The following is a 27,007-nucleotide window of genomic DNA, read 5'->3' on the forward strand; positions in this document are numbered from 1 at the left end:
CCCACTTCAGGGCTTCCTGTGGTGATCCAAACCATCCCCCCCCACCGACCCTGCCAACCAGGCAGATCCCAAGGTGACCCCTGACCCGACCCTGGCCACCCCCAACCCCACTCACCAGCGTGTGCCGCTTCATGTGCTCGCGCCGGGTGAACTTCTTCCCACAGATCTCGCAGGGGTAGGGCCGCTCGCCTGTGTGGGAGCGCATGTGGCGCTTGAGGATGCACTGGTGCATGGCCGAGAAGCTGCAGTACGGGCACTTGAACTTCTTCCTGATGACCGTGAACTCATTGACTGGAAGACAGCACAGAGGGCATCACCAGCGGCCCTGGAGCCTGCCCTGCACAGACTCCCCCGAGGCCCCGCCCCCACCAGGCACAGGTGTCCCAAGTGCCTGACAGCTGAGCAGAAGGCCAAAGGCAGCCATGTCCACTCTCAGACATGTCAGTGTCTAAACACACTGCTGGGCACACGCGTAGCCCCAGCAGAAGCAGCATCCACACAGGAGCCCGAGCACAGCCTGGGGCCCAGCATTGCCACGGCCAGGCCCCTGGGGCCCAGCCCCCGCTCCACCCTGCGGGCAACCCAGGGCGGTGCTGCCTGTTGACAGCTGTGAGGCGTCCAGTGGACACAGCGAGCGCGAGGCCGAGTGCCCCACACGCAGCAGGAAGTGAGTGGCCTCTGCCTCGGAGGAGGCTTGTCCCGCGCTAACCCCCCACTTCACCAAGCCATGCCGCGGCCCCCAGGCCACCCGGGGTCAGCTGCACACCAGGACGCAGTCCTGCCCTCATGCATCTCATCCCACATTCCTGGGGTCTCTTGGCCCCCCTGGGCGCTGGGGCAGCCCAGACACTACAGTAACCCCCTTTTGAGCCCACAGGGAGTCCTCCCAGTACCCCAGAAACCCAAAGGCCTCCTGGGTTCCTCTGGGATGACCCCCAGCAGCCCAAGTCCTGCAGCTGCCTCTTCTCCTGAGCAAGGAGCCGGTGGTGGACACATATCCCTAGCGTCTGGAGCGGCTTCCCAGGCCCTTAGCCGGCATCCGTACCCAGAGGACAGATCAAGGGTCAAGAGCACTGGGTGTAGCCAGAGGGGCTGCCGGGAGCCCACCGAGGACGGGGCCAGCCAGTCAGGGCAAGGTGGCCTCCTGCTGCACCTTCAGACCCCTTGCAAACGTCCATGTGTGGCAGGCCCTGGCCGCGGTCACAACTGCCCCTGGAGGCACTGAGAGGGAGGCAGACATGAGGACAAATACCACAGAGTCACAGCCCAGGAGAGCAAGGAAGGGCGGGAGCTGAGGTGACCCACAGCCCTGGGCCTTCCCGAGAGGGGAAGCCAGCCAGCAGGCTGGAAAACTGACCAGGCGGCTTCCATGAGCCCACACCCCCACCCCTGAGCCACCCACCACATCCCAGAGGCAGGGACCCCGCACCACCACCTCCGGGAAGTGCGCCCACGGCTCCCAGCTCCTTCCAGCTGCTTAGGCCCTGGTCATGGCAGGCTGCTGTGGACAGGGTGCCAGCTGGATGGTGCAGAGCAGGGACCCGGTGCACAGTGGTCCTTGCTTGGCAACCCATTTCTGAAATGTGTCTGCGTAAACCGGGGGGGAAACCCGAGTGCAGCGTTCTCATTTGTTTCTTAAAGAAGCATTTATTTTCTCCCAGGAGCTCTCAAAGGGTGTCTAAATAACCCAGCAACCAGATCTCTCCGTTTTCCGGGACGAGACAGTGAGACTGTCTGCCAGGGGCCCCGACCACGTACCCATCCAGGAGCTCTCTGCTCTGGGGTCTCCCGCACCCACGACAGTCAGTGCGTACCAGGGACACGCCTCCTAGGACAGCAGGGCCCTGCCTGGTCAGGTAGCCACATCCTGCCTCACCTTCGAGCTATGACTGTCAGGCATGACATGCCTACTTGGGTTAAAAGCCCCACAGGAAACTAAACATTGCTCTAAACATCAGGACCATTCCTATTGGTCACAAGGCCACTCCTGGGGTCCCACTGCTCCCTTCAGTCTGTGCTTCTGTCCAGGGCACATTCCTTTGGCCACAGGCTGTTGGTGCTTCTTGTCAGCTGGCCAAGTATTCTCTCACTTTTGTTTGTTTGTACCATAATGTCTTCAGCCTTGATTTCTGAAGGACATTTTTGCTGAGTATAGAATTCTAACTTGGCAACTTTTTTGTAGCCCTTTAATGATGCTACTCATTGTCTCGAGCTTCTGTAGTTTCTATTAAAAAGTGGGCCATCAGTCTGTTCCCTTGAAAAGAAACGTCTTTATTCTCTGACTGCTTTTACAATTTTTCTTTTTGTCTTTGGTTTTCAATAGTTTGACTATAATGTGCCCAGATATTGTTTTTCTGTTGCTATTATTTTATTTGGTCTTCATTATACAATGCTTCTTAAAACTGTGTATTGATGTCTTTTATCAGTTTTGGAAAATTCTCAGCTACTGTCTCAGCTACTGATTCTGCTTCGGCTCCATGTTTTCTCTGGAACTCCAATCACACAGATATTAAAATTTCTCGCTGTGCTTATGCTTCTCTTTGCGTTTTTCTCATTCTTTTCTCTTCTCCTGACTTTGGGTATGGATATTTCCCACTGCTCTGTCTTCCAGCTCACTAACCCTATCTGGTGTTGTCTCCAGACTGCTACTGAACGATCTGAAGAATCCTCAATGTCAGGTATTGTATTTTCAGTTTCAGGATGTTCACTTCCTTCTTTTGTATAGATCCCAATCCTCTTGAAGTCCTCCATCTTTTCATCTGTTTTTCACCATTTCCTTGAGTGTGTGGGTAAGGGTAGCTTCCAGGCCCTGTCTGATAACGCAGTGTCTGCTTTTCCTGGTGGGGTTAGTCACATGGTTCTGTGACTTAGTGTACATTACCATTTTCTTGTGCAAAACACTGCTCCTCTCGGCTCACCCTGTTTCCTGCTTCAACATTTGAGAATAGGCTTGAGAAAACTCTGCAGTGAGTTACTAGGAGCTTGTCCCTCACAGCCACCCCCTCAAGTCCCACCTGTGCTGGTGGCTCCCCAAGTGTGCATGGGGAGGGCAAGCCCAGTGGAAGCTGGTCACAGTTGAAGCTGGAAGCTGAAATAGTTTTCTTTAAAATAAATTAATGTGTTTTCTTTGGCACCTTAGTTTATGAAGCTGCCAAACTGACAGTGATCAAAACTGAATTATTTATTTTAAATGCAGTTGAAATTAGTAAGTTAACATACCCAAGCGTGTGGAGGAGTCTTCATTCCTCCCCCCCCCCCAACACACACACGATGTGGGCGAGGCCACCCATCCACATTTTGTGGCAAAGAAAAATATGCTGAGGAGCCCCAAATGAATGTACACATGAAGCAAGTCTCTGTGGCAGTGAGTTGGCCTAAATAAAGGATTAACTCTTCATTATTGAAATTCTCTAATAAAGAGCAGTGTTACATTTTGATAACTTAAGAAAACCACTCTTGCCCTGGCTGGTGTTCCCAGTGGTCAGAGCCCCAGCCTGTGCACCGAGGGGTGCAGGTTCTAACCCAGCCCCGTCGGGGTGCACGCAGGAGGCAACCAACTAATGGCTCTCTCTCACATCATTGTTTCTCTCCCTCTCTCTCCCCCTCCCTCCCTTCTAAAAATCAATGGAAAAATATCCGTAGGTGATTAAAAAATAAAAACCTCTTGAAATCAAGTCGAGTATCAGTATTTCAATGAGAAATTCAATAACAGATGAAGTACCTAAATGAACCCACTGAAAAATCCACATGTTGGATGACTGTACAGTTTTAAGGAAAATAAAGTTACATATTAAAATGAAATCAAACAGCTACTGATACTAAAAATGTATCTTACACCCCTCGCTATTTTGCCATCCAGCACAGACCTATTTCTTCTAGGTACAATAAAACCTCTCTTGACATTTTTTAACTGTTTTAAAAATTGAACCAAAGCCCTTTAGCCCAATAGCACAGACAGACCCTCCACAATTCAGGTCTCCTCACGGCCCCATCCACACGCCATCTGACCAGGAAAAAGTTTCCCAAGTGAGCAGGTAAAAGCAGCCACAGGTCCACGCCATGCAGTCAACAGAGTGATAATGGGGTGGCCCAGAGCCGGCATCCCATAGGCTCCTCCTGCCACAGGGACAAATGGCTGGAGACTCATCATGACAAGCAAGAAAAGGATGTCTCGAGAAGTGGCATTCCAAGGCAGAGGAGCACTTACAGAGAAGCCAGGCTTTTCAGAGGTGCAAGGACTGACTGACCCATCGTTTAGCTACTGGAGACACCGCTCGAGTCAGTTGCCTTAGCAACAACATAGTAAGCCTCTCTGAAAAGCCAGCCTCTCCGTCGTCGTCAGGACTCTGATGAAGGTAAAGATGCAGCATCTGGGGCAGGCAGAGGCCTGCAGATGGGCCACGCCCAAGCAGGGTTGGGGGGAGGGGGAAGACGGCCTCTCAGACGGATGGGGTCACACTTCTCACTGGAAGCCCGCCCTCTGCAGCTGGAACGTGCTCTAGAACCTGGCGCGGGGCCACTTGCTTCTCTCTCCATCCTGGGACCTGGAGCCCACCACGCCGCAGCCACTGCCCTGCGCAGGAAGCAGACGTGAGAACCAACGTCCAAAGAAGGGGACAAGGGCAAACCCAGGGCGCTCTGTCTAGAAAGCTGTTGGGTGATTCTCCTCCCATGGTATGTACTTCACACCTGGAGAGCAATGCCATGGGGCACGCATCGAGGGCAGGGCACTGGGCTTTGTCCTCAGATCTTTCTAGAAAGTACCAGAGTCAGAGCTATTGGGCTCCTCTCCCTGTGGAGAGTGGCGCGTTTCCCTGCATACATCCCCGGGATCCTGTCGCCTGGAGGCTGGTGGCCCGCTGCCCCTGCCCAGCAGATGGGTGTGGGAGGCCTCCCCCGCCGCCTGCAGGGATTTGAGGAGCAAGCTTTGCAGGCACAGGCAGCGAGTCCCAGGTCCCGGCAGCACCCCCAGATACCTGCCCAAGCCTGGCGCAGCAGAGCACGGCGGCATCTGCTCCGCAGGGAGGCAGGCACCCAGTTTCCTGGGTGTTTCCTCACGGGTCCTGGGCTGACTCCGGCCAGGCTTATGGGAGCCGCATGTCCGCCAGCCTGCAGGAAGGACCTGCATCCTGCACAGGAGGTGGCCTGGGAACCCAGCCAGGCCCAGAGGATGCTCAAGCTCAGCCAGGCTCCAGGTCTCAAGAGGCGTGGGCCCACGAGAGACGGACCCGGTCCCAGTTGTGAGGATTCAAGGACATCGAGGAGCCTGTTGGAGCACGTGCCTCTGTCACCCTTACTCACCACCCCATCCCGTCACCACCAGAGGGCCTGTCACTCATCTGAGGCTACAATTAATTCTCAGCAAAGGGCACTCAGAAGAAAACTCCATGGCAACAGAACACCAACACGTCCACCCAACCATCGGTTGGAAAGGACTGCAGAGGAATAACATTAATTCCAAAATCAAAAATATGTGGTTCAGCTCCCCTTCAAGACTTACTTTTCCTCACAGAGACAAAGGAACCGAACAGACCTTTTTAAAAAAAATGTTTTTATTGGTTTTGAGAGAGAAAGAGGATGAGAGAGATAGAAACATCAATGATGAGAATCATTGGTTGGCTGCCTCCTGCATGCCCCCCACAGGGCATGTTCCCTGACTAGGTATCGAACCTTGGACTTCTTGGTTCCTGAGTCGACACCCAACCAATGAGCCACTACCAGGGCAGCAAACCTTCCTTTACATAAGAAACAGGAAAACCTGTCTGAGGCCCCGAGCCTCGGGCCAGCGTGGACCCAGCTCCCAACTGCTCCCTGGGGCCCTGACCCTGCTGCTTCCTGTGGGTGGCTTTCCATTGGGGGAGCTCCTGAGGGGACATCCTCACTGAAGTATAAAAACCACTGACTCGTCCAGCACGGAGCCAGGAGTGTGAAACAATTGCTGCTGCAGAGGCCACTAACCTAGTTGACATGAGCCGGGCCTCACTGTCCCCCGGCCGGCAGAGCGGAGCGCAGTGACCCACACCCGCCGCAAGCACAGGCAGGGCGCCGGTGGGGTGGTGGGGCGCGCAGCAGGTCACCAGCAGAGGCCGTCTCCTCTGGGCTGGGGTTGGCTATACTGGCCTCGGTGTCCAGGCTGAGCAGAGGGTGAGGGGCTGCTCTGTCACTAGTCCCCCAGGGGACTTGGGCTGGTGTCAGGTCCTGGGAACAGGAAGCCAGGCTCAGCCCTGGGAGCGAGAGGAGCGGCGCTGGTGGGGCTGAGGCGCTGGTGGGGCTGAGCGAGTTCCGGAGGCGCATCCTGGACCTTCCCATGGTGAGCGCCACCAGGCATGCTGCAGCCTGGGGCTTGCCGGAGTGGGTGGGCATTTGGGTGCTTTTCTCAGCTTCCCTCCGGCACCAGGGGGTGCCAGGGGGCTCTACACCTGACTTATTTGCCCGAGGACACGGAGTGAGCCTATGGCCTTGAGAAATGGCCTGAGAGAGCGAGCGTCACGGGGTCGAGCTGGCTCTTTTTCTCAAAGTGGGCTCACAACCAACAAGAAACTTTAAAATTCCGGGTCTGTCAGAACCTGGTGAAGCCCCAGCCCTTTAAACACAGGAAACGAGCCTCAAACGGCAACCTGAACCAGAGCGGCCGCAGTGCTCCACCTCCCCTCCCTCCAGGGCCACTGCAGAGCTGCCCCGCGCAGGCCCAGCGCTCGCCCCCAACCCAGGCTCGGCAAGTCCCCCTCCCCATGGGAGGCATTCAGTAGTGGGGACAACATGGGATCCCACACCAGGACCCTGCCCCACCTGCCCCACCTGGCTTGTCTGCAGGGTGTTCCCAGGAAATTGGCCAGGGACCCCGGTGCGAACGGCACTTTTAAGGGCCCAAGAAAGCAACACACAGGTAAAGGTTCCTGCACCCTGAACACCACTCCCCAAACAGGGATGTGTTTTGAGCCACGAACAATGCCTTTCATGGTTTCCATTCAGTGAACAATAACGACTAACAGGCAGGACTTGAGCTGCTGCTGAGATGGCATAAATGTGAGAGGCAAGTTCACCGGAGTCAGAATGAGAACTGAAGAGTCTTCTCAGGGAGAAATCGGTTAAAGCGGGACGGTCTGGTGAGGAGACCACATGTGGAACTTAGGCCTCTGAAAACAAGGGCACTTTGTGGAAGGTTCCAGAACCAGCCAGGAAGGACCTGGGCTCCAGCTGCAGAGCTAATGGTTCCCTCAAACCTCTGCAATAACTGTCCCCCCCCCCCTTTTTTTTTTTTTTTGCAAAACTGCCCTGATCAGACCACATCCAGGCACCACGATGTCCTCTCCAGGGCCGGGAAGGTTGGAGACAGGCCCGGCCCACACAGGGCCTGCTGGGCAACACTGTCCTCGGGCAGCCAAGAGCAGGGCAAGGCCTCTGCTGTGGAGCCCAGTGTAAGGCTGTTTTTCTTTCTGCAAACGTGTTCTCGGGTCCCTTCCAAGCCTGCACCATCCTGGGCTCCCCAGGGTCGAGGTCTGCAGGCCATGGGTGAGGGTCCCTGGGAGAAGCCCTGCACAACACGCGTCTCAGCCCCGACGCCCGAGTTGCGGGGCGTCCCTTCAATGGAGCCGCCGCCATGTGGCCCAGGGACAACGCGGCAGAGAAGACAGGCCTGGGGCTCTGCACCGAGTATTCGGGGAAACCAACATTTACGCAGGCCAAAAGCAAGCAGCTTTTATTTTATTATTTTTTTGGTTGTTTTTTTTGTTTTGTTATTGTTGTTGTTTTCGGTTAATCTTCACTTGAGGATATTTTTCCATTAATTTTTTTAGAGAGAGAGTAAGGGAGGGGGAGAGATAGAGAGAGAAACATCAATGTGAGAGAGACACATTGATCTGTTGCCTCCCGCATGCGCCCCGACCAGGGCCAGGGATCGAGCCCACAACTGAGGTACATGCCCTTGATCAGAATCAAACCTGGTACCCTTCAGTATGCAGACCGACGCTCTATCCACTGAGCCAAACCGGCCAGGGCTGGCTGTTTGTTTTTTGAAATATGTTTTTATTGATTTCAGAGAGGAAGGGAGAGGGAAAGGAATAGAAACATCAGTGATGAGAGAGAATCATTGACTGGCTGCCTCCTGCATGCCGACACTGGGAATTGACCCCACCATCCATGGGTCCTTGAGCTGACACCCTACCCACGGAGCACACAGCCAGGGCAAACGCTGCTTTAAGTTCAGACAGCTGTGTCGGAGACACTATCCCCAATTTCAGATGCAGAAAACAAGGCCTGACGTGTTTTTAAAAGTATGCCCAATGCCAGTTAGCCCCAGGTCTGAGTCACAACCAAGTCCGATCCACAGACCACGCTCCAGCCTGGCAGCAGCTCTTACTTCAGCCACGGAAATAAAGGGAACGTAAAACATTATTTTCCAGTGTTAGTCTTTATTAGCCATAAGCAGTTTTTATCATTCTAACACAAAAACTTGAATATTTTAGTGCTCATGAAAACAAAGTTATAAAATATTGTTTTTGAAAACAGAAGATACATGTCCCAAGGCCCAGCCCAGCGCTGGCAGGCCGTCCTTCCCCCACGGTGCTAAGCACCCACCCAGCGTGAGGCACCTCATCTCTTCCACACTCAGCAGCTCCTGTTTGGGGGTCCCTTACCCCAGGGAGAGTAGCCAGACATGGGGTTTCTCCCTGGTGGCACGCTCAGAGCCTGCACATGGGAGCGGCCACCAGTGTCCCAGAACACCCGTGATGTGGGTGAGGGCTTGCTCTCGGCTGGCACGCAGTGGGCACGAGGGCAGGTGGGGTGCACAAGCCAGCGCCCAATGCTGCCGGAGGACATCTCAGAGCCATTTTCTCTGAGCAACTGGAATTCAGGGGGCACTTAACACAGCACCCAAGTCCTTTTTAACAACCCTGTATGACCAGCGTCACCTCGTGCAAACACAGCCAGGAGCCCACCCTGGCCTCCCTCCTCGCATCTCCCGGGGGAACAAGCGGGCGGGAGGCCAGAGGCTGTCCTTGCTCCCTCCTGACCGCACAGGGCTGTGCCCCCAGCCTGCTCACCGCTCCTATGTACTTCTGAGCTCGAGCAGGTTTTAGGTTTAGATCCTCGATTTCAAGTAGGAAATGTCTGAACAAGCATGCACTGCCCCTCCCTATTGCCCTGACAACCCCACATGTGTGACCTCCTGACAACCTCAGGAGGGGGGCTCTGAGGGCACCTGAACCCAGGGCTGGTCGCCAGCCGCACGCACGACGACCACACCTGCCACCCATGGGCCTGACGCCCTCTGCTCCTCTCAACACTCAGAATCACACAGAAGTGGCCGCGGGGCCTGCACTTACGAGACAGAGAGTGGGTGCCTTTGGGCAGGTACTCCAGCAGGAGGGCGCTGTCGTCCCCGAGCACATCGGCCTTGAGGGACAGCAGGCTGTTCTTACTCATGAGCGCCGCCCGCAGGTTGGCCACCGCGGTGGCCTGCTGCAGCGCCTCATCCTTCTCGGGGGTGAGGGGCCGGCCCAGGTAGCTGGCTTCTGCCCCCAGGAAGCCCTCATCCATGTGGGCACAGAGGTCCACCCTGTCCCCTCGGCTGTCGGAGCTGCTGGCCTCAGTGATGGTCAAGTCTGAATCTGGGAGGAAACAGAACGTGCAGGTCACTTCAAGCCTCTCCAGGTGGGAAGCAGCTAGGGCCACGTGCTTCCTGTCAGGCCCGCCCCATCCGCCGCCCGCGGTCTAGGACACGCCCGGCGCAGCGAAGGCACTGGTGGGCCTCCGCCACTCCTGGCTGCGCCCCGGGCCCCACAGGCTCAGACTGCACCTCGCTCACAGGCCTACCTGTTTCCCCTAAATCTATAAACTTCCAGGAAAAATTCATGGAAGGCATCTTTGTGATCTTAGGCAAAGACTTCTTAGCTAGGAGACCCAAAAAGCATGAACCATAATTTAAAAAAGTTCACAAATTGGACTTTGTCAAAATTTTAAATGTATGCTCCTCAAAAGACAGTGTTAAATAAAAAATGAGCCAAAGACTGGGAGAAAATGCACAAAGAACTGTCAACTCAGCAGTGACAAGCAGACAAGGTCCCCACAGGAGGTGCTGGCGGCCAGCCAGCACAAGAGAGGACACTTGTCACACAGCCACCGCCCACAAACATGCCACACGCACCCGGCAGTGACCTCCTGAGCCGACCCACTGCTGCCAGAGCGGACACCAAAGAAGGCGAGCAGCCACAGCCTGGCTCAGGCGCTCACAGCGGCTTTGGGTGTCACGGCCAAAATCTCCAAAATAACCACACGATCCACAGCTGAACGAAGGGGTCAGCTGACACAGCCAGGGCAGAAGGGCACTCGGCAGCACAGGAATGACTCATCAACGCCACGGCCACGGGAAGGGGACTCAAAGCATGCTGAGAGTCACAGGCGTGGACAGAGGGGTGGCTGCGGCCATGGGCTCGGGTCCTAGGCTGAAGCAGCCTCAACGTCCTGGCTGTGATTCTGACTGTAATTTGCACGGTGATGTCCTGGGGGAACCACATGAAGGAACACAGGCTGTCTCCTATTACTTCTTACAATTGATCGTTAATCTACAATTGTCTCAAAATGATGTTCTAAGCTGGCCGCTCTGTGAGGCGTCTGGAGGGGCGGCTGGGAGGACACAGGTAGTGGGGGAGGGCTGGCTGAAAGGGCAGGAGGGAGCATTCTTGGTGGTGGAAATGGTCTCTCTCCTAACAACAGAGGTGTAACATCTGTCAAAACTCATCAAACTCACTCACTAGAGTGGTTAAAATTAAGAAGACAGTGGAAGGGAGGGAGAGAGGGAGGGAGGGAGGGAGGGAGGGAGGGAGGGAGGGAGGGAGGGAGGGAGGGAGGGGAAAAGAAAAGAAAAGAAAAGAAAGAAAAGAAAAGAAGAGAAAAGAAAAGAAAAGAGCCCTGGCCAGTTTGGCGCAGTGTTTAGAGTGTCGGCCCGTGGACAGAAGGGTCACGGGTTTAATTCCGGTCAAGGGCATGTACCTCAGTTGCAAGTTCCCCTGTGGGAGACAACCAGTCAATGTTTCTTTCTCTCTGTCTCTCCCGCTGCCTTCCACTCTCTCTAAAAATCAATGAAAAAATATCCTCAGTGAGGATTAACAACAAAAAGACAGCCCTGGCTGGGTGGCTCAGGTGGCTGGAGCATCGTTCCATACACTGGAAGGTTGAGGGTTCAATTCCCAGTCAGGGCACATATCTAGGTTGTGGGTTGATCCTAGTTGGGGTGCGTATGGAAGGCAACCCATGGATGTTTTTCTCTCACATTGATGTTTCTCTTTCTCCCTTCCTCTCTCTCTGAAAATCAATGAAAACATCCTGGGGTGAAGATTAAAAATAAAATAAAAATTAAAAAGACAGACAACGGGCCGAGCTACAGAGGATGTGGGGCCACCCAAACCCCACTCGCATTCTTGGGAGAGGAGATGGTGCAACCACTTAGAAAAAGTCTGCCCAGCCCTGACCGGTTTGGCTCACTGGATAGAGCATCGGCCTGCGGACTGAAGGGTCCCGGGTTCGATTCCGGTCAAGGGCATGTACCTGGGTTGCAGGCACATCCCCAGTGGGAGGTCTGCAGGAGGCAGCTGATCGATGTTTCTCTCTCATCAATGTTTCTAACTATCTATCCTCTCCCTTTCCTCTCTGTAAAAAAATCAATAAAATATATTTAAAAAAAAGAAAAGGAAAAGAAAAAGTCTGCCCAGCCGGCGTGGCTCAGCGGGCAGAGCCAGGAGGTCCAGGTTCGATTCCTAGTCAGGGCACATGCCTGGGTTGCAGGCTCAACCCCCAGTGGGGGCCGGGCAGGAGGCAGCTGATCGATGATTCTCTCTCATCACTGATGTTTCCATCTCTCTCTCTCTCCCCCTTCCTCTCTGACACCAATAAAAACATATTTAAGAGAAAAAGCTGACCGTTCCTTATAACCCTGAAGCTGCCCTTCAGCCACTTCATGCCGAGGTCTTTACACAAGAGAAATGAAAGCACAAGACAGACTGGTGCCGAGCGCCCAGAAGCTCATCCTACAGCGGGCAGCGGCCTGTCCATGGCCAGAGGCCGGTCACGGGCGTTGGTGGTTTCAGAAAACAGAAGACGCCTCAGCACCCAGCACGGCGTGGACGCCAACGACACACACGCGTGGCGTGCAGAAGAAGCCGTGCTGGCGGTGATACCTGCCTGGAGCACCCCCACCCCGAGCCGGGTCCAGCCGCCAGGCGTGGCTGCCCACGGCCTTGTCCCTCGTCTGCCCAGAACACACTCGAGCTCTTCCTCGGAGCACCCTCTGGTTGGAGCGTGACAGGGACACCCCAGCTCTGAGTGGGGGCCCCCTGAGCAGGAAAAGCAACTACATTGGCCACTCAGCAAAGCCCAGGGTGAGTATAGACGATGATTCCAAAGTATGGCCCGTGGACAAGCCGCAGAAGCGCAAACGCAGGAGGGCCCAGGGCGCAGGGCAGGACCCCAGCCCCGCCGGACACGCGCTCTCCTCAGCTGAGGTTGGCGCCAGCCTGCCCCGCCCTGTGCCCTCGCCGAGCGCCATCCCGCCCATCCCACAGGGCAGCTGCTGTCTGTGTGGGAGCACCGTTGTCAACAGCACCGAGCCTGCGTCGTCCGCTCAGACCGGAAGGGAACACGGGGCACAGCCGCTCTGACTCCTGAAGGGAGGGCTGCATAGAAGAGTAGGCAAAGCGCCCAGGCTCGCGGCCACCAAGGCAGGGCCAGCCCCACCCCGATGGGCTGGTGGAAGCATGTGGGTTACTTTTCATTCAGATGCTCTTCCCCCAAATACAATCCTAAGCAAGCTGGTTCTCTACAACAGAGATCACCAAATCGGCTGGTGGTGCCCGAGCACTGGCCCAGGTGTGGCCGTGGGAACTGATCTGTCAGTTAACAAACATGGGCGGTGCCAGCTTCTCCAAAGGAGCCCTCTGGCCTGTGCGGTTCAGGACGGCGCTGTGGCCAGGCATGCCAGCGGGGGACGGCCCTCCCCGCCACCTTCCAGGAGGGGACAAGAGGAGAGGCCACAGTCTCAGACCGGACCAGCTCCCGCCTCAGCCCCAGCGACCAACCCGGAGGGGCTGGGAGCATCGGACTCAGCCCAGGAGAGAGGCTGCGGGTGGGCGTGGCCAGCGAGAAGCCGCCCGAGGCCGCCGGCACCCAACAGAAGCTGGTCTGCAGCCCCACGCACCCAGGATGTCCTGGTCTCAGCTCAGGTGCGAACATTTACTTCACTAAACCCACAGGCTCACCAGCTGCCCAGCACCGTGCTCACAGGGCCTCTGGGGATGCCTGGGGCAAGGCACTGGGCTCTTCCTGGCCCAGAGGTATAAACCCTGCCTCCTCGGGGTCCAGGCAGGATGAGGCTGGGACGCAGGGAGACAAGGGACAACAGGTCTGGCATAAGGTCCCTCTGGACCCAGAACATCACTGTCTGCACACGTGTCTACACATGTCAATGCTACTTCCCACGACCTACACACACATCACACGTGACTCCGGATGTTTCCCTGGAAGCCACCAGGCTAGAATGCATGTGGCCTTTAGCTCAGAAAAAAATCACTCTGAACAGTAATAGGCCCAAGAGTCAGCATGGCTGAGGGGGCACAGAGGGGTCAGGGTGGGCTGCCGCCGCTGGACTGAACACCTGAGCGTCCATGCCAGCGCCCCAAACACTAGGTGGTAACCACATGATGTGTTCCTCTGGGGAAGGGCCTTTTCTCCCCATGAGCAGGCCAGGAATGAAAAATACTATTCTCTAAGCTTCAGTAAATCTTTCATGAAAACAAAGGGTCCTCATTGAGGAGCACACACTTCCCAGCTCCGCCCAGGCCAGGCGGGGTGAGCAGACAACGTGAGCCAGGCAGACAGCCCCATGCCAGCCCACAACCTCCGTCCTGTCTTAGCAACTCGGTACAATCCAGTAGGAGCAGCTCATGGTTGCCTTGGTAACCCAAGGGTTTGAAGACATTAACAAGAGTACACAGTTGAAATCACTTGTTGGATTCTAAAAACACCTTCTGCTTGATAACTGCATTTAAAACCTCAAGCTCACAGCTCAGCAGGCTGCTGTCTCTTAGCATAGATGGCTCTCCTGCCCAAGGCCTCCAGTAGCTCAGCGCAGGCAGTCCCTTGGCAGGGACCCTCAGCAGGTTTGGGGCAAAGCATCTGTCCTGGCCACTCACCTCGGGCTGCTGCTCATCAGGCCCTATCAGAGCTGGTGGACAGCGACACGGAGTTAAGAGCAGACCGGACACTGCTGTCCCTCTCCTCACCGACCGCTAGCAGGGGGACAGGTGGCATTTCTATCGGCTTAGACACCACCTCCTTCTCACTGAGTTTGGCTCAGCTCCAGCAGGCCTAGGGCTGCCTATCAGGGACTTTGCAGTGTCTGGATACTTTTTGATTGTCACAACTAGGGGCAGGTTGCTACCGGCTGACGTCCCAGGACACCCCACGTGGAGTCACCCAGCCAGGCCCAGACCCTGGTCAACCCAGCAACCAGCAGACACAGTGGCCATGAGGCTGAGAAGGAATATGTCAGGCTATAGTGTATGCTGGACACCACTGTTTAATGAATACAGAGTTGCAATTTGGGGATAAAGAGAAAGTTTGGGAAACAGATAGTGACAGCTGCACAACAATGTGGCTGTATTTAATGCCAGTGAACCTTACACTTAAAGTGGTTACAAGGGTGTCGTTCGTGGTTCGAGTATTTTTACGACAGCTATGCGAGTTACAGTGCCTGAGGCCAGAGGGCAGTCTTCCCACTGAGGAGAGCAGAAACAGGACTCCCCAGGGTCCCCGAAGCCTTCGGGCAGGGGCAGGGGTGCCCCCACCAGCACACGGCATTTGTGACATTTTCCAGGACTTATCACCCCACAGTTTGCTGCCTTCTGCCCATTTCTGTCCACTCACTCGGTTGATTTCTAACCTCTTGCCCTCGAGTCCCCAGGGTGCTCATTCCTCCAGGTGCCACTGAGAAGGCGGCATGACCAGAATTACCATCAGGAAGAGCACCTGACATTCAGGAAATTTAATTGCTATTCACTCATCTGGGAAACAGATAGAAAGCATCGTCCAGCATGAAGACTGGCTAAGCACAGCGAGTTGGTGATCCCAGTGGCTGCGAGAAAAACACCAAGGATAGCCACCCATGTGAGTCTGAGAATGTGTCCCTTTGTCTACGAAGCTAGCAGCCACGGCCCCCACACAGTGTCTGAGCCCCCCGGGAACAAAGGAAAGGCTTACTTGAATCACGGCCGCTGAATGGCCGCCCGGTCGTCTGCAAGAAGGCTGGCACCGGGGACCCGGCCTGGCTCTCGTCCTCCACCTGCTGCGTGATGTGCCGGACGGTCTCTTTGTTTTTCCGATTCTTCCTTCGGCCCGTGGGCTGCCAGCCATCCCCTCCGGCCTGCTCAGAGAAAGAGTTCTGTGTCACGCCATCCCTGGCCGCAGGCGGCTCACTCCCTCCACAGTGAGAGGGTGAGCTCTGCTCCTCCTTGATGCGCAGAGGCCCACAGCCCGCATCGCCGGGCCACAGCGCCTGCGAAGACAGGTCGTCAGCGCCGTTGGCCTTGGACTCCTGGTCCTCTTTGCCGTAGCTGCTTCCTCCCTCGTGGCAGCTGGCGATGGCTGAGTCTCCAGAAGAATTGGTGGGACTGGGGCGCCGAGCCAGCCACGGGGAGATGCTCCTTCCGGCCATCACGGCGGAGAGGAGCGCATCGGTGCTGCTGCCAGGCGGGGCAGCCATCTCGAACTCTGAGAGCTCGTCCGAGGTGTCCGGCTTGATGCTGATATCCAGCGCGGCCTTGATGAAGTCGTGGCACGCCTGCACAATGTCTGTCATCTGCAGGAAGCTGGCCGCAGACATCACCTCGATGACGTTCCGGCTGGTGAGGGCCAGGTGAGCAGAGTACATGAAGTCGATGATGGCCTGGAAGCCCTGGGCTGTGACGATGTCCAGGTGCGTGACCGTGGCCGGCTCGGAAGCCTTCTGCACCTGGCAGTACAGCGTCTTGAAGTAGCGGCTGCTGCCGAGCAGCACGTTCTTGTGGGCCTTGAACACCTTGCCCTCGACCACGACACACACGTCGCACAGGACGCCGTGCTGCCTCTGCTCGTCCAGCTCCCGCAGCAGGTGCCGGTAGTGGGACGTGATTTCCATATCTTCCTTCCGGTTGTTCATTGGGAAGCCTCGGTGTCACCTCTCCTACAGACTCTGTGGGGACAAGAAGGGGCAGTTACCCACTCCGGTGGCCGGGTGCGTGCGGGAGGAAGGTGGGAGGAAGGCGGCGAGCCTGCGGCCCCAAGCACAGACCCAGAGGGCCCGGCCGAGGATGGGGCAGGGCAGTTCTGGTTCAAGGCCCTCAGCATGGACACGATTTTTGGACAGAATCCTACACATACAGCAAACTCTCAGAACACAAAGCAAATGTTCCACAAACAAGGACAATGTCCATCAGTAGTGAAGCGGAGCTCTTACCCAAACGGAAAATCTAGGTTAAGTCACCTGTGTCCTCATCCCTCGCCTTTGAAGGAACATCCTAAAAACAAAACACAAAAGGGGAAGACTTCCTACAGAAAGCCCTTGAGCCGTCACAGCCTTCACCCTAAAATTTCCAGAGGGCTGCCTCCCGCCCCCCTCCCCTGCCATTAGTTCCCGGTAGGAGGCCCTGGACCAGCTCTGGACCCTCAAGGACCCCGGGCAGAGGGCAGCACCCTGGGGGGGCCTTAGGCAGCTGCAGTACCTTGTCCGTCTCCATGCGATGCCCCTCCCCCGTGCGTTCCGTCTGTGTCTCCCAACCTGTGTGCCTTGTCCTCTCTCTTCGCTGCCTACCTTGGTTTCTCTGGGACAAGGTGCCACAGACCAGGCAGCTTAAACAACAGAATTCTGTTCTAGCAGCATCTGGAGGCCCGAATCCCAGACAGAGGTGTCAGCAAGGTCCCTCCCACTGAAGGCTGAGGTTCGGCGCACCTGCCAGTGGCTGACCCTTTGGCCACATTGGCTTGTGAACCATCCCCACCTGCCTCTGCCTTCCCATGGCACCTGGTCATGGAACACACACCGGCCGCAGGACACACACCTGGCCATGGAACACACACCTGGCTACAGGACACACACCTGGCCACGAAACACACACCTGGCCACGGAACACACACCTGGCCACAGAACATACACCTGACCACGGAACACACACCTGGCCATGGGACACACACCTGGCCATGGAACACACACCTGGCCATGGAATACACACCTGGCCATGGAACACACACCTGGCCATGAAATACACACGTGGCCATGGAATACACACCTGGCCGCAGGACACACATGGGACACACACCTGGCCATGGAACACACACCTGGCCATGGGACACACACCTGGCCATGAAATACTCACGTAGCCATGGAACACATCCCTGGCCATGGAACACACACCTGGCCGCAGGACACACACCTGGCCACGGACACACACCTGGCCATGGAACACACACCTGGCCATGGAACACACAGCTGGCCATGGAACACACACTTGGCTGCAGGACACACACCTGTCCAGGGAACACACATCTGTTCACAGGACACACATCAGCTCATGGAAACAACCTGTGGGCTCACACCTATGGACAGATAACCTGATCACCTGTGCTGCTGCCTGGAGCAGAGGGCATTTATCATGCATCCAAGGGGCACGTGTGGCACCCCTTGAAACAACCACTTTGGTACCAAATAAACTTGAATCCATGTTCCAGACCAAACCCCCAAAGTCGAGTTGGCCAGAATGGGGCTGGGGGCTCATGAGTGACCCTGCCATGGACAGCCAGGGACATGGTGATGACGCACATGACCCAACGGGCTGTGGGTAATAAAGGGGCTCCAGCGGGCCGTCCTGTCTGGGCAGGCAATGTGCCTGATGCTTTCGGTGCCATTTCCAAGGACGAGTGCTTCCTGGATAAAGGCCAAGAAGTCGCCCTCTTGCAGAATGCACAGGGGCCGTGGGGCGTGAAGACTGCCTGAATGGGTTCGCCAGCTGCACTGTGTGTTCAAAGTCTTAACTCTGGGAGCAGGGCAGGGTAATTTTTCCTTTCGTCCCCAAGGAGCTCTGCCAGGAAGGCAACTTGTTGTAATAAAAATGTGAAACAGTGGATGCAATTTAGCCATCTTGTCCCTGTTCCACCCGGACGAGAGCACCGGTCTATGCAGGGCCCGGGACCCCTCTGGCGCCCTGCTCCCGGGAAGGGGTCACACTCGAGAATTTGGAACAGCTTATAAGCCGTGAACGTCCCTCTAAAACATCACCACACTTCCTCTCACCTCTCACCTCTGACTTTTCACCTCTGCTTTTCAGTGAGGCTTAACTTAAACTTACATAACATTTTCCTTGAAATGTGATCTGACAGACAACTGTTGTTTAAAGTGGGAACAAGATAACTGTAGCGCTAGAACCAAACTGTGTGGTCCTGGTCGCCAGAGGCCAGACAGCTCCCACAGCCTCCTGAGGAGGAGGGACGTCTGAGCCCAATTTCACTAAACGGGTCTTTGCGATTATATTGGCCGCAGGACACACACCTGGCCGCAGGACACGTTTTAAATGGGACACGTTTTGAACAGACAGGTCACAGAGAAGACATGCGGCTGGCCAAGCGGGGGAGATGCTCAGCCTCGCCAGCCTTCCGGGGAACGCAGAGGCCCCTGCACTCCAGCCATGATGTGGAAGTGGGACCACGCCAACGTCTGCGAGAACGGGGAGCACTGGGACCTGCACCCTGCTGCTGGGAACGTAAGATGGGCAGCCATTTTGGAAGACAGCTTGACAGTGTCTTCAAAGTTGAGCAAATACCCTAGGACCCGACAACTCCAACACCAGGAACCTACCCAAGGGACGTGGGAACACAGACCCACGTGAGGACTTACACAAAAATGTGCACAGCAGCTTTATTCATAACATTCAAATCCAGAATCCACCCAAATGCGCACCAACAGGTGAACAAACGGGTGCATCCCCCAGCAGGCCCGCGGCAGGGGGAGGCGACGCGCCTCTGGCCAGGCACCTTGCCCACCTCCCCACTCCCGAGCTTGTCTGAACATCTCTCCACACACCTGGACGAATCTCAAAATAATTACGCTGCAGAAAAGAAGCCAGACAGAAGGGACAGGGTATGAGCCCATTTCTACGAAACTCTAGAAAACACAGCCTAATCTACCGGGAAGGAGCCAGGAGTCAGTGGGGCCAGCGCTGGGCTGGGCCAGGCAGAGCAGTGAGTTCCCGAGGGCTCTGGGCCTTTCACAGGTGTGTGCAAACGCTTCGCTCACACTAAGTGACAGCAGTATTTGTATGTAAATTACTCCTTAATAAAGTTAACCAGAAATCTATTTTTGTGACACTATTCTTGCTCAACTACAAACCTATACTTATATTTATTGACATTTGTTGTGGGTGGATGTTGTCCCCCCAAAATTCATTTTTTGAAGTCCTAACCCCCAAGAGCTCAGAAGGTGACCTTATCTGGAAAGAGGGTCATTGCAGATGTAATTGGTTAAGATGAGGCCCCTGAGGGGCCCCTAACCCCATGTGGCCCATGTCCTTATAACAAGGGAGTTTGGACTCAGATACATAGAGAGTACCTGTGAGCACAGAGATGCTTCTCCAAGGCAAGGAACCCCCAGAAGCTGCAGAATCCGGGAAGGGTCCTGCTCAGCCTCCTCCCCAGAGGGCCCTATTGCGTAGGACACACTGTGTGGTCCTTTGTTAGGAAAACCCAGGACACTCACACCACCTCCCCTCTAGAGGAGCACCAGGAGGCCAACAGGGTGCCGCTGTGCAGGGAGAAATAGACCCTGGGCGTCCGCATGTCCCGCAGAACCAGGCAGCCCTGACCCCTGGCTCCCTCCTCATCGTGCGACACAGTTCCCTCGCTGATGTGTTCAGATGGTTCACTATGTGTTGAAAAACCCACTTTATAAATCAAACTTATAGACACAGTATTATTATTCACGGTTACATTTTAAAATTTATAATTGAGCCTGGACAGTGTGGCTCAGTTGGTTGAGTGTCACCCCATGCACCAGGAGGTCCCGGGTTCCATTCCCAGTCAGAGCACACACCCAGGTTTGATCCCCACTAGGGGGCATGCAGGAGGCAGCTGATGAATGTTTCTCTCTCAACGATGTTTATATCTCTCTCCCTCTCCTTTCCTCTCTCTCTAAAAATCAATAAAAACATTTTAAAAAATAATTTTTTTAAATGAGCTCCTCACTGGAAAGAAACACTCCAAAAATGTTAGCAGAAGTCATCTCTAGAGGCCAGTCACCTGAATTTTCTCTGTGAGAACAAATTGACACTGTTGGTTGCTGAATGTGACATCTCCCAGCCGTAGCCAGGGTGACCTTCTGAAAACGCACACCTGTGACTGCCACCTGCCCACTGCCGGCCCTTTGGTCAGGGACTCTGCAGGCCCAGCCCCGTCCTCGGCCTCCGCTCCTCCCTCCCTGCTGCTCTGGCCTCTTTCGGTTCCTTGACTTCCATCAGCCCGGAGCACCTTCCCCACCTGCTCACATGTTACTTCCTCTCTCCTGCAACCCCACCCCAACCACACAGGGCCAACCCTCCTCCAAACACCATGGGGTGTCCCCTCCCTGCCCAGCTCACGTCACATGGCTGTACGCCTTTGACAGAGCCAAATGGTAACTGTATTCACATCACACATTAGCCCAACCCCTTTACATGCCAGCCCGGATGTGCACAGTAGCCTGGGTCAACTGTGAGGACACCACCCACCTGCCCAGACAGGTGGCCCCAAGGCACCCCAACGGCTAGGCCAGAGTAGGGTGATTCCTGGTCAGTACAAAGTGCTGTGGGGGCCATTGTAGAGGGGCTGGGCTGGGGGCAGCTTCCTTGAGGGAGGTACCCACAAGGAAGCATTCAGAGGATGGGCCATCACTCTGAGGTTCAGAGCCAGTCCTGGCCAAAGCCTTAAGGAGCAGTATCCACGTTGCACTTTTATGGGTCTGTGTCCAGCTACACAGCTGCAGGGGCAAAGACCTGAGCCCACGTGGAGAGGAAGGTGCAGCCACCCCAGCAACCAGGCCAAGACCCAACATGTTACTTCCTCTCTCCTGCAACCCCACCCCAACCATGAGATGCCAGACCGCTGAGCCACCTGCCCTGGCTGTTCCAGCCCAGCTCCAAGACTGTGGCCCCGCACAACATCACTTGGGCAGAAGAACCACCCGGTTGAGGCCAGTCAGCCACAGAACCTTGAGACAATGAGCCTGTGTCTCAGGATGGACAAGTGACCATGAGATGGGGCAGGGCCAACAAGAGATCCTTGCATCCAGCTCAGGGCCTGCTGGTTGAGAATTCTGCCAGACCTCAGGGTGGTTGGGGCACCAGGCACCAAGACGGAGAACCCAGAGGCCAGTGCTTTGAGGGGAGAGAGAAAAACCTCGAGAACAGCCACCACAGGGTCCCAGGCGTCCTAACTCAGGTTCTGGCACCTGGAGAGTGGCCTGGGCCGGGAGGCCCCTGAGCATTCACCTGAGGGCAGAGTCCCAAGACAGCTCTGGGACCTTCCTGTTTCTCTGCTTCCACTGGGGGGAAGTTGGTCTGGGTTGGAAGAGAGAAAGGGGAAGACGTCACCTCAATGCGTGCACCCGGGCACCTCCTGCCACACTGGGTCAGGTCTGGACCTTTTGTCTTTAAACCATGCTTGCTCTTTTAAGTCCTCACCCAAGGATATTTTTCCATTGTTTTTTAGAGAGAGTGGAAGGGAAAGAGGAGGGGGAGGGAAAGAAACATCCACATGATGTGAGAGAGACACGTCGATTGGTTGCCTCCCGAATGTGCCCTGATGGGGGTGGGGACTTGCAACTGAGTTACAAGCCCTTGACCGGGAATGGAACCTGGGACCCTCTAACCACTGCCCCAAAACAGCCAAAGCAGACCATGCTGATCTTATCAGGCAGCGACACTCCTGTCAGCTCATCCAGAGGACACAAGGCTTCGTCAGAGGAGCTGTGTTCCTCCAACAGGCAGATCTTGGGCACATCCATGTGAATGTAGGCGGGCGGGGCCAGTTGGATGCAGGTGGGAGGGCCTGTGAGGCCTCCTCCTCCCCTGAGGCAGGCACACAGCTCAAGGCTGAACCGGCTCAGTGCTGTTAGAGCCAACAAAACTATAGGACTTTTTTTTTTTTTTGTATTAAACCTGCGAGATTGAAACCCTACATGATCAACTCAAGAAATACTTTTAAAATGTCTACATGCTGGTAGAAGTGGGAAGAGACAGACAGTCCCTGGCCCCAGGACAGGGAATGTGGGCGGTGAGGCTGTGTGCCCATGGCCACTCACCGGTGGTGTCCAGGCTTCGAGCCACCAGCGGAGGTGACAGCTCAGCACTCGACCCCACACGTGGGTCTGATGTTCTGGTTACCACAGGTCACAGCAGTCAGGGCAGCAGTACAGTCATGCACCTCCATGGGCTGAATCGTGTTCCCAAAAAAGACCCGTTGAAGTCCAACCCCAGTACCTGTGAATGTGACCTTATTTGGAAAAAGGGTCATAACCCAATAGGACTAGTGTCCCTGTGAAGGACATGTAGGTGCAGGCACGCACAGAAGGAAGCCACGTGCAGACGGGGGCAAGCGGGAGGGACGCGGCCTGTGACGCGCCAGGAGCTAAGGACACGGGGACAGCTGAAGGGGCAGGAAGGACCCTCCTGGGGGACCGGCCTGTCCACCTTGGTTTCGACTTCTGGCTTCAAGAATGGTGACAAGATACATTTTCATGGTGGTCCTTTGTTACAAAAGCTCTAGGAAAAGTCACATCAACTTGAGAAAAATTTTAAAATTTTATTAGAAAGAGAATAGGTTTAACAAGGCAGAAAAACCACTTCTGTGAATTTAAATCTGAGACACCCTGTGCCTTGTGCTCCGTGCCAGCAAGAAAAGAATCTAAGTAGGAAACAAAAGCAACACTGTCGACGCCCTGACCAGTTTAGCTCAGTGGAAAGAGCCTCGGCCTGCGGACTCAAGGGTCCCAGGTTCGATTCTGGTCAAGGGCATGTACCTTGGTTGCGGGCACATCCCCACTAGCGGGTGTGCAGGAGGAAGCTGATCAATGTGTCTCTCTCATATTGATGTCTCTCTCTCTTTCTCCCCTCCCTTCCTCCGTCTCTCCAATCTTAAAAAAAAGCAATGGAAAATGTATTCTCAGGTGAAGATTAACAAAACAAAAAGTTGTGTCCCTTGAAAACAAGAGAAGTCACAATTTAGGAGAGGAGTTGGGTGCGCAGCGGCCAGGGCCTGGCTGCCCTGGGCCTGCACGCCGAGGGAGCACAGATACTGGTTCAAACTGAGTCACACATCCATTCTGGTGTTCACCAGAGTTCGAACTGACCAAGCTGACATCATTTCTGCAAGAGCAAAGGCCTTTTTGAGGGTCGACCTATGAACCAGGAGGTCACTGTTCGATTTCCAGTCAGAGCACTTGCCCATGTTGCGGGCTCGATCCCCAGTAGGGGCATGCAGGAGGTAGCCGACCAATGATTCTCCCTCATCATTGATGTTTCTCTCTCTTCTCTCTCTCTCTCTCTCTCTCTCTCTCCCCTCCTCCCCCTTCCTCTCTCTGAAATCAATAAGATATTTTTCTTTTCTTTTCTTTTCTTTTTAAAGAAATTAGTTATCAAGCCCTAGCTGCTTTGGCTCAGTGGATAAGAGCTTCGGCCTGTGGACTGAAGGGTTCTGGGTTCGATTCTGGTCAAGGGCACATGCCTGGGTTGTGGGTTTGATCCCCAGTGGGGGGCGTGCAGGAGGCAGCCAATCAATGATTCTCTCTCATCATTGATGTTTCTATCTTTCTCCCTCTCCCTTCCTCTCTGAAATCAATAAAAATATAGTTTAAAGTAAATAAATAAATAAAACAAAAAAAAGAGCAAAGGCCTTTGAGAGGTCAACACTCACCAGAAGCTGAATGAAGGAGGGTGAGGCGGGTGGGGGAGCAGCACCGCCCTGTCTCCACCGCCCGGACTCCTGTCCACGTCGACATCGCCAATACAGCCAGGTCCACAACTGACTGGACCTCAGCAGTAAACAGGTCACACGGCCCCTGGCACCCCCACGGCAGCCGATGGAACCTCTGACCGGGGGGCTGAGCAGCACCAGCTCGGGGCACAGGCCAGGCCGCAGGAGCCTAAGGCAGGAACATGTGAAGGACACAGGAGCCAAGGTGGGACAGACCAGGCCAGAAGTGGGCCCCAGCATGGGGCGTCCCCTGGACCCACAAGCATTCAGCCCAACAGCAGTCAGAGGGCCCTGGGGAAGGGGCAGGTCTTCCTCCCTGGCCAGGTCCAGGCATGGGGTCACAGCTGTGACCTGGGGAGGGCCAGGAGGTCCAGGTCACCCCGTGCCCTGTCGTGTGAGAGAGACAGAACTGCTCCCTGGGAAAGGCCCTCCGAGCAGGGGCGTGCTCCAAGGAGCTTTAAGAAATGAAACGCCATGATTCACGAGGGAAGAAGTGGACCCACCAAGGCCTGGCGCAGGGATGCACCAGAGAGGGCCGCCGGGCTCCGGGGCCTCGGGCACACACAGCTCTCCACATCTGCCCTCCCACAAGGGGCACAGCACGCGGAAGGAAACGGCATGGACGGTGCTGGCTGCTCAGCCAGGCAGGGGGGAAGCCCCACCTGCCCCAGGGCCCCCACCAGACCCAGGTCCCTCCTGGGGGTGTCACCGTCCTCAGGGCCCTGCTGTGCAGGAGCTGCCCATACGGGGTTGTGGGGTCCAGTCAATGCTTGTTGGGCAGCCCAGGTTGTGCCAGAGCCTGCACCGCCCTCCCCAGGCCCTGGCAGGAAGCAGCCCTGAGCTGCTGACACAGGGAAGGTCTTGGCTGGGTGCTGGGCGAATCCCTCGTCCCGTCTCTTCTGCTTTTAAAATCAAAGTGAATCCTATGACTTAATGTTAAAGTGTTAAAGGTGTCTGGGTCTAAAAGAAACCCAGTGAAATGTACTAGATCTGAAAAGAGTCCAAAGGAAAACCTGAATTGTGAAGCCCTAAAAACCCTAAGGTGGTGGTGACGCGCGACCAGGGGACCTCAGGCGCGCCTGGCAGGGGTCACATGGGTCACAGACTCCACCAAGGAAACAACCAAAAATGCTGCTTTGTTCACAGGTGTTCCCAGCGCTGCTGCTCATGATGGGAAAATAAGCAGCACCCAAGGGCCCAACAAGGAGAAAACGGCCGAGAAGACTGTGACATGTTAAAGCAAACAGCGCCCAACGTGGAGCAGGAACATGCCACTTACGTCGACGCTGAGTCTATAAGGAAAATACGGGCGGGAATCGGAGCAGAGACTATGGGTCCCCAGGATCTGTGGTCCCCAGGATCTGTGGTCCCCAGGATCTGTGCTCACATCCCCTTTCCCTCCAAAGCAAGTTCCTAGTCATAACGCTCCACCGCGAACCCTGTGGCCTCCCAACACTCGCCTGGGCAGGACGGCACCAAGAGGAATCATCCAGGAGGGGAGGCCAACATAAACGCGAGAAACGCGAGCGCCTTCCTTGCTCCCAGTGGGAGCGCCAACAGGGGGGCGGGGGAGGCACCAAGGGACACTGTGTGCTTGACTCATGAACTTCCTGACAGCACAGCACATGTGGCCGCCTCCTGGGCCCTGGCCCTGCAGGAGGGGGAGCCCCAGGGCTGCTGGGGCCCCCAGGGAGCACAGACTGCTCCTCCTGCCCGCGCTGGGCAGAACAGCTGCCAAAGCTCGGGCCCCAGACCGACTGCTGAAGACCAAAGAGAAACTCTTTGGGGCATCGGCCGCCCTGAAAGTGCCCCCCAGGAGCTCCCAGCAGAGGCCACACACCCATGGCCACTGCAGCGACCGGGGGGACGCCCCCACTCAGCGCTGCTTCAGACTGAGTCTCAGACCTGCTGGCCACACTATTTGCTGCGTCAAATGCCACGTTACTAGAGCACACAAGGAAGTCTTCTCAAGCTTTGAAGACGGTATTTCAATAGCTGTGACCCTTCACTTCCTGGGACCCTTAGGTGAAGCGTCAAAAGCACTGCTGGGAAAGGCGCCAGGTCTCACCAGCTGCCTGGGGGGCAGAAAAGGGCCTGGTGTGGCCCTCCACTTCCCCTGTGGGTAGGTACCCTGGGCCTCCCCTCCACTCACCCCACCGAAGTGCCTGGTCCCCTCACGCCCTCCCTGGTGGTCCTCTGTTACAAGGACCGCGCAACCCTCTCCACAGCAGTGTCACCATTAGTCTCTGCTTTGTCACTTCCCTGCGGGACACACGGTGCAGGGGAGCAAGGACCTGCGCTGTGCCCTCTGCAGGTGCAGGCTGCGTGCTGGTGTGCCGGGCGCAGTTGCTAACGCGTGGTCTGCTGGGCGGGCCGTCTGTTGAGGGGACAGCCGCTGTGACAGGCGACAGCTGGCCGTGGTAGAGCAGCTTAGACAGAGGCAGGGATGGTGAAGGACTGTGCGGAAGCAAGTCGGGCAAAGGGAAGCGCTAATGGTGCTGCTGTCAGATTGTGTCCCATGCAGGTATGTTCTGGGATGCTCACTCATTTGGAAATGGGGTCTTTCCAGATAAAAGCAAGATGAGGTGCCCTGGCTGGTTTGGCTCAGTGGATAGAGCATTGGCCTGGGGCTGAAGGGTCCTGGGTTCCATTCCAGCCAAAGGCACATGCCCGGGTTGTGGGCTCGGTCCCCAGTGGGGAGCGTGCAGGTGGCAGCCGATCAATGATTCTCTCTCATCATTGATGTTTCTAACATTCCCTTCCCTTCCTCTCTGAAATCAATAAAAATATATTTAAAAAAAAAAAAGCAAGATGAGGTCATTACAGTGACCCTAATTCAGTCTAACTGGTGTCCTTAAAAGAACAGGGGAGTCTGCTGGTGCTCTCAGGGGCCGGAGCGTCGGCCTGCACACCAAAGGGCCGCAGGTCTAATTCCTGGTTTGCAGGTTTGATCCCAGGACCAGCCGTAGAGCGTGTGGAGGCAACC

At 55.7% G+C, this 27,007-nt stretch overlaps 1 protein-coding gene across 4 annotated transcripts in view; it reads right to left on the reverse strand.

The window, feature by feature from the left end:
- ZBTB46 (zinc finger and BTB domain containing 46) overlaps positions 1-27,007 on the reverse strand; it is a gene marked incomplete at its 3' end in the record, with an annotated part of 38,512 nt that overhangs the window by 3,229 nt on the left and 8,276 nt on the right. For 2 of the 4 annotated variants that reach the window (XM_080685369.1, XM_080685371.1), the window contains exons 2-4: positions 15,253-16,222; positions 9,327-9,611; positions 116-291 (exon numbers count right to left, since the gene is read on the reverse strand). In XM_080685369.1, the coding sequence (XP_080541495.1) occupies positions 116-291; positions 9,327-9,611; positions 15,253-16,189 (1,398 nt within the window). In that variant the 5' untranslated portion in view covers positions 16,190-16,222. Of the gene's footprint in view, positions 1-115; positions 292-9,326; positions 9,612-15,252; positions 16,223-16,486; positions 16,602-23,961; positions 24,191-27,007 lie in introns of those variants that run through there. The other 2 variants (XM_080685370.1, XM_080685372.1) reach the window with 2 other exon arrangements.

Source organism: Plecotus auritus, assembly GCF_963455305.1.
Source record: "Plecotus auritus genome assembly, chromosome: 8".
NCBI classification, from domain to species: Eukaryota; Metazoa; Chordata; class Mammalia; order Chiroptera; family Vespertilionidae; genus Plecotus; species Plecotus auritus.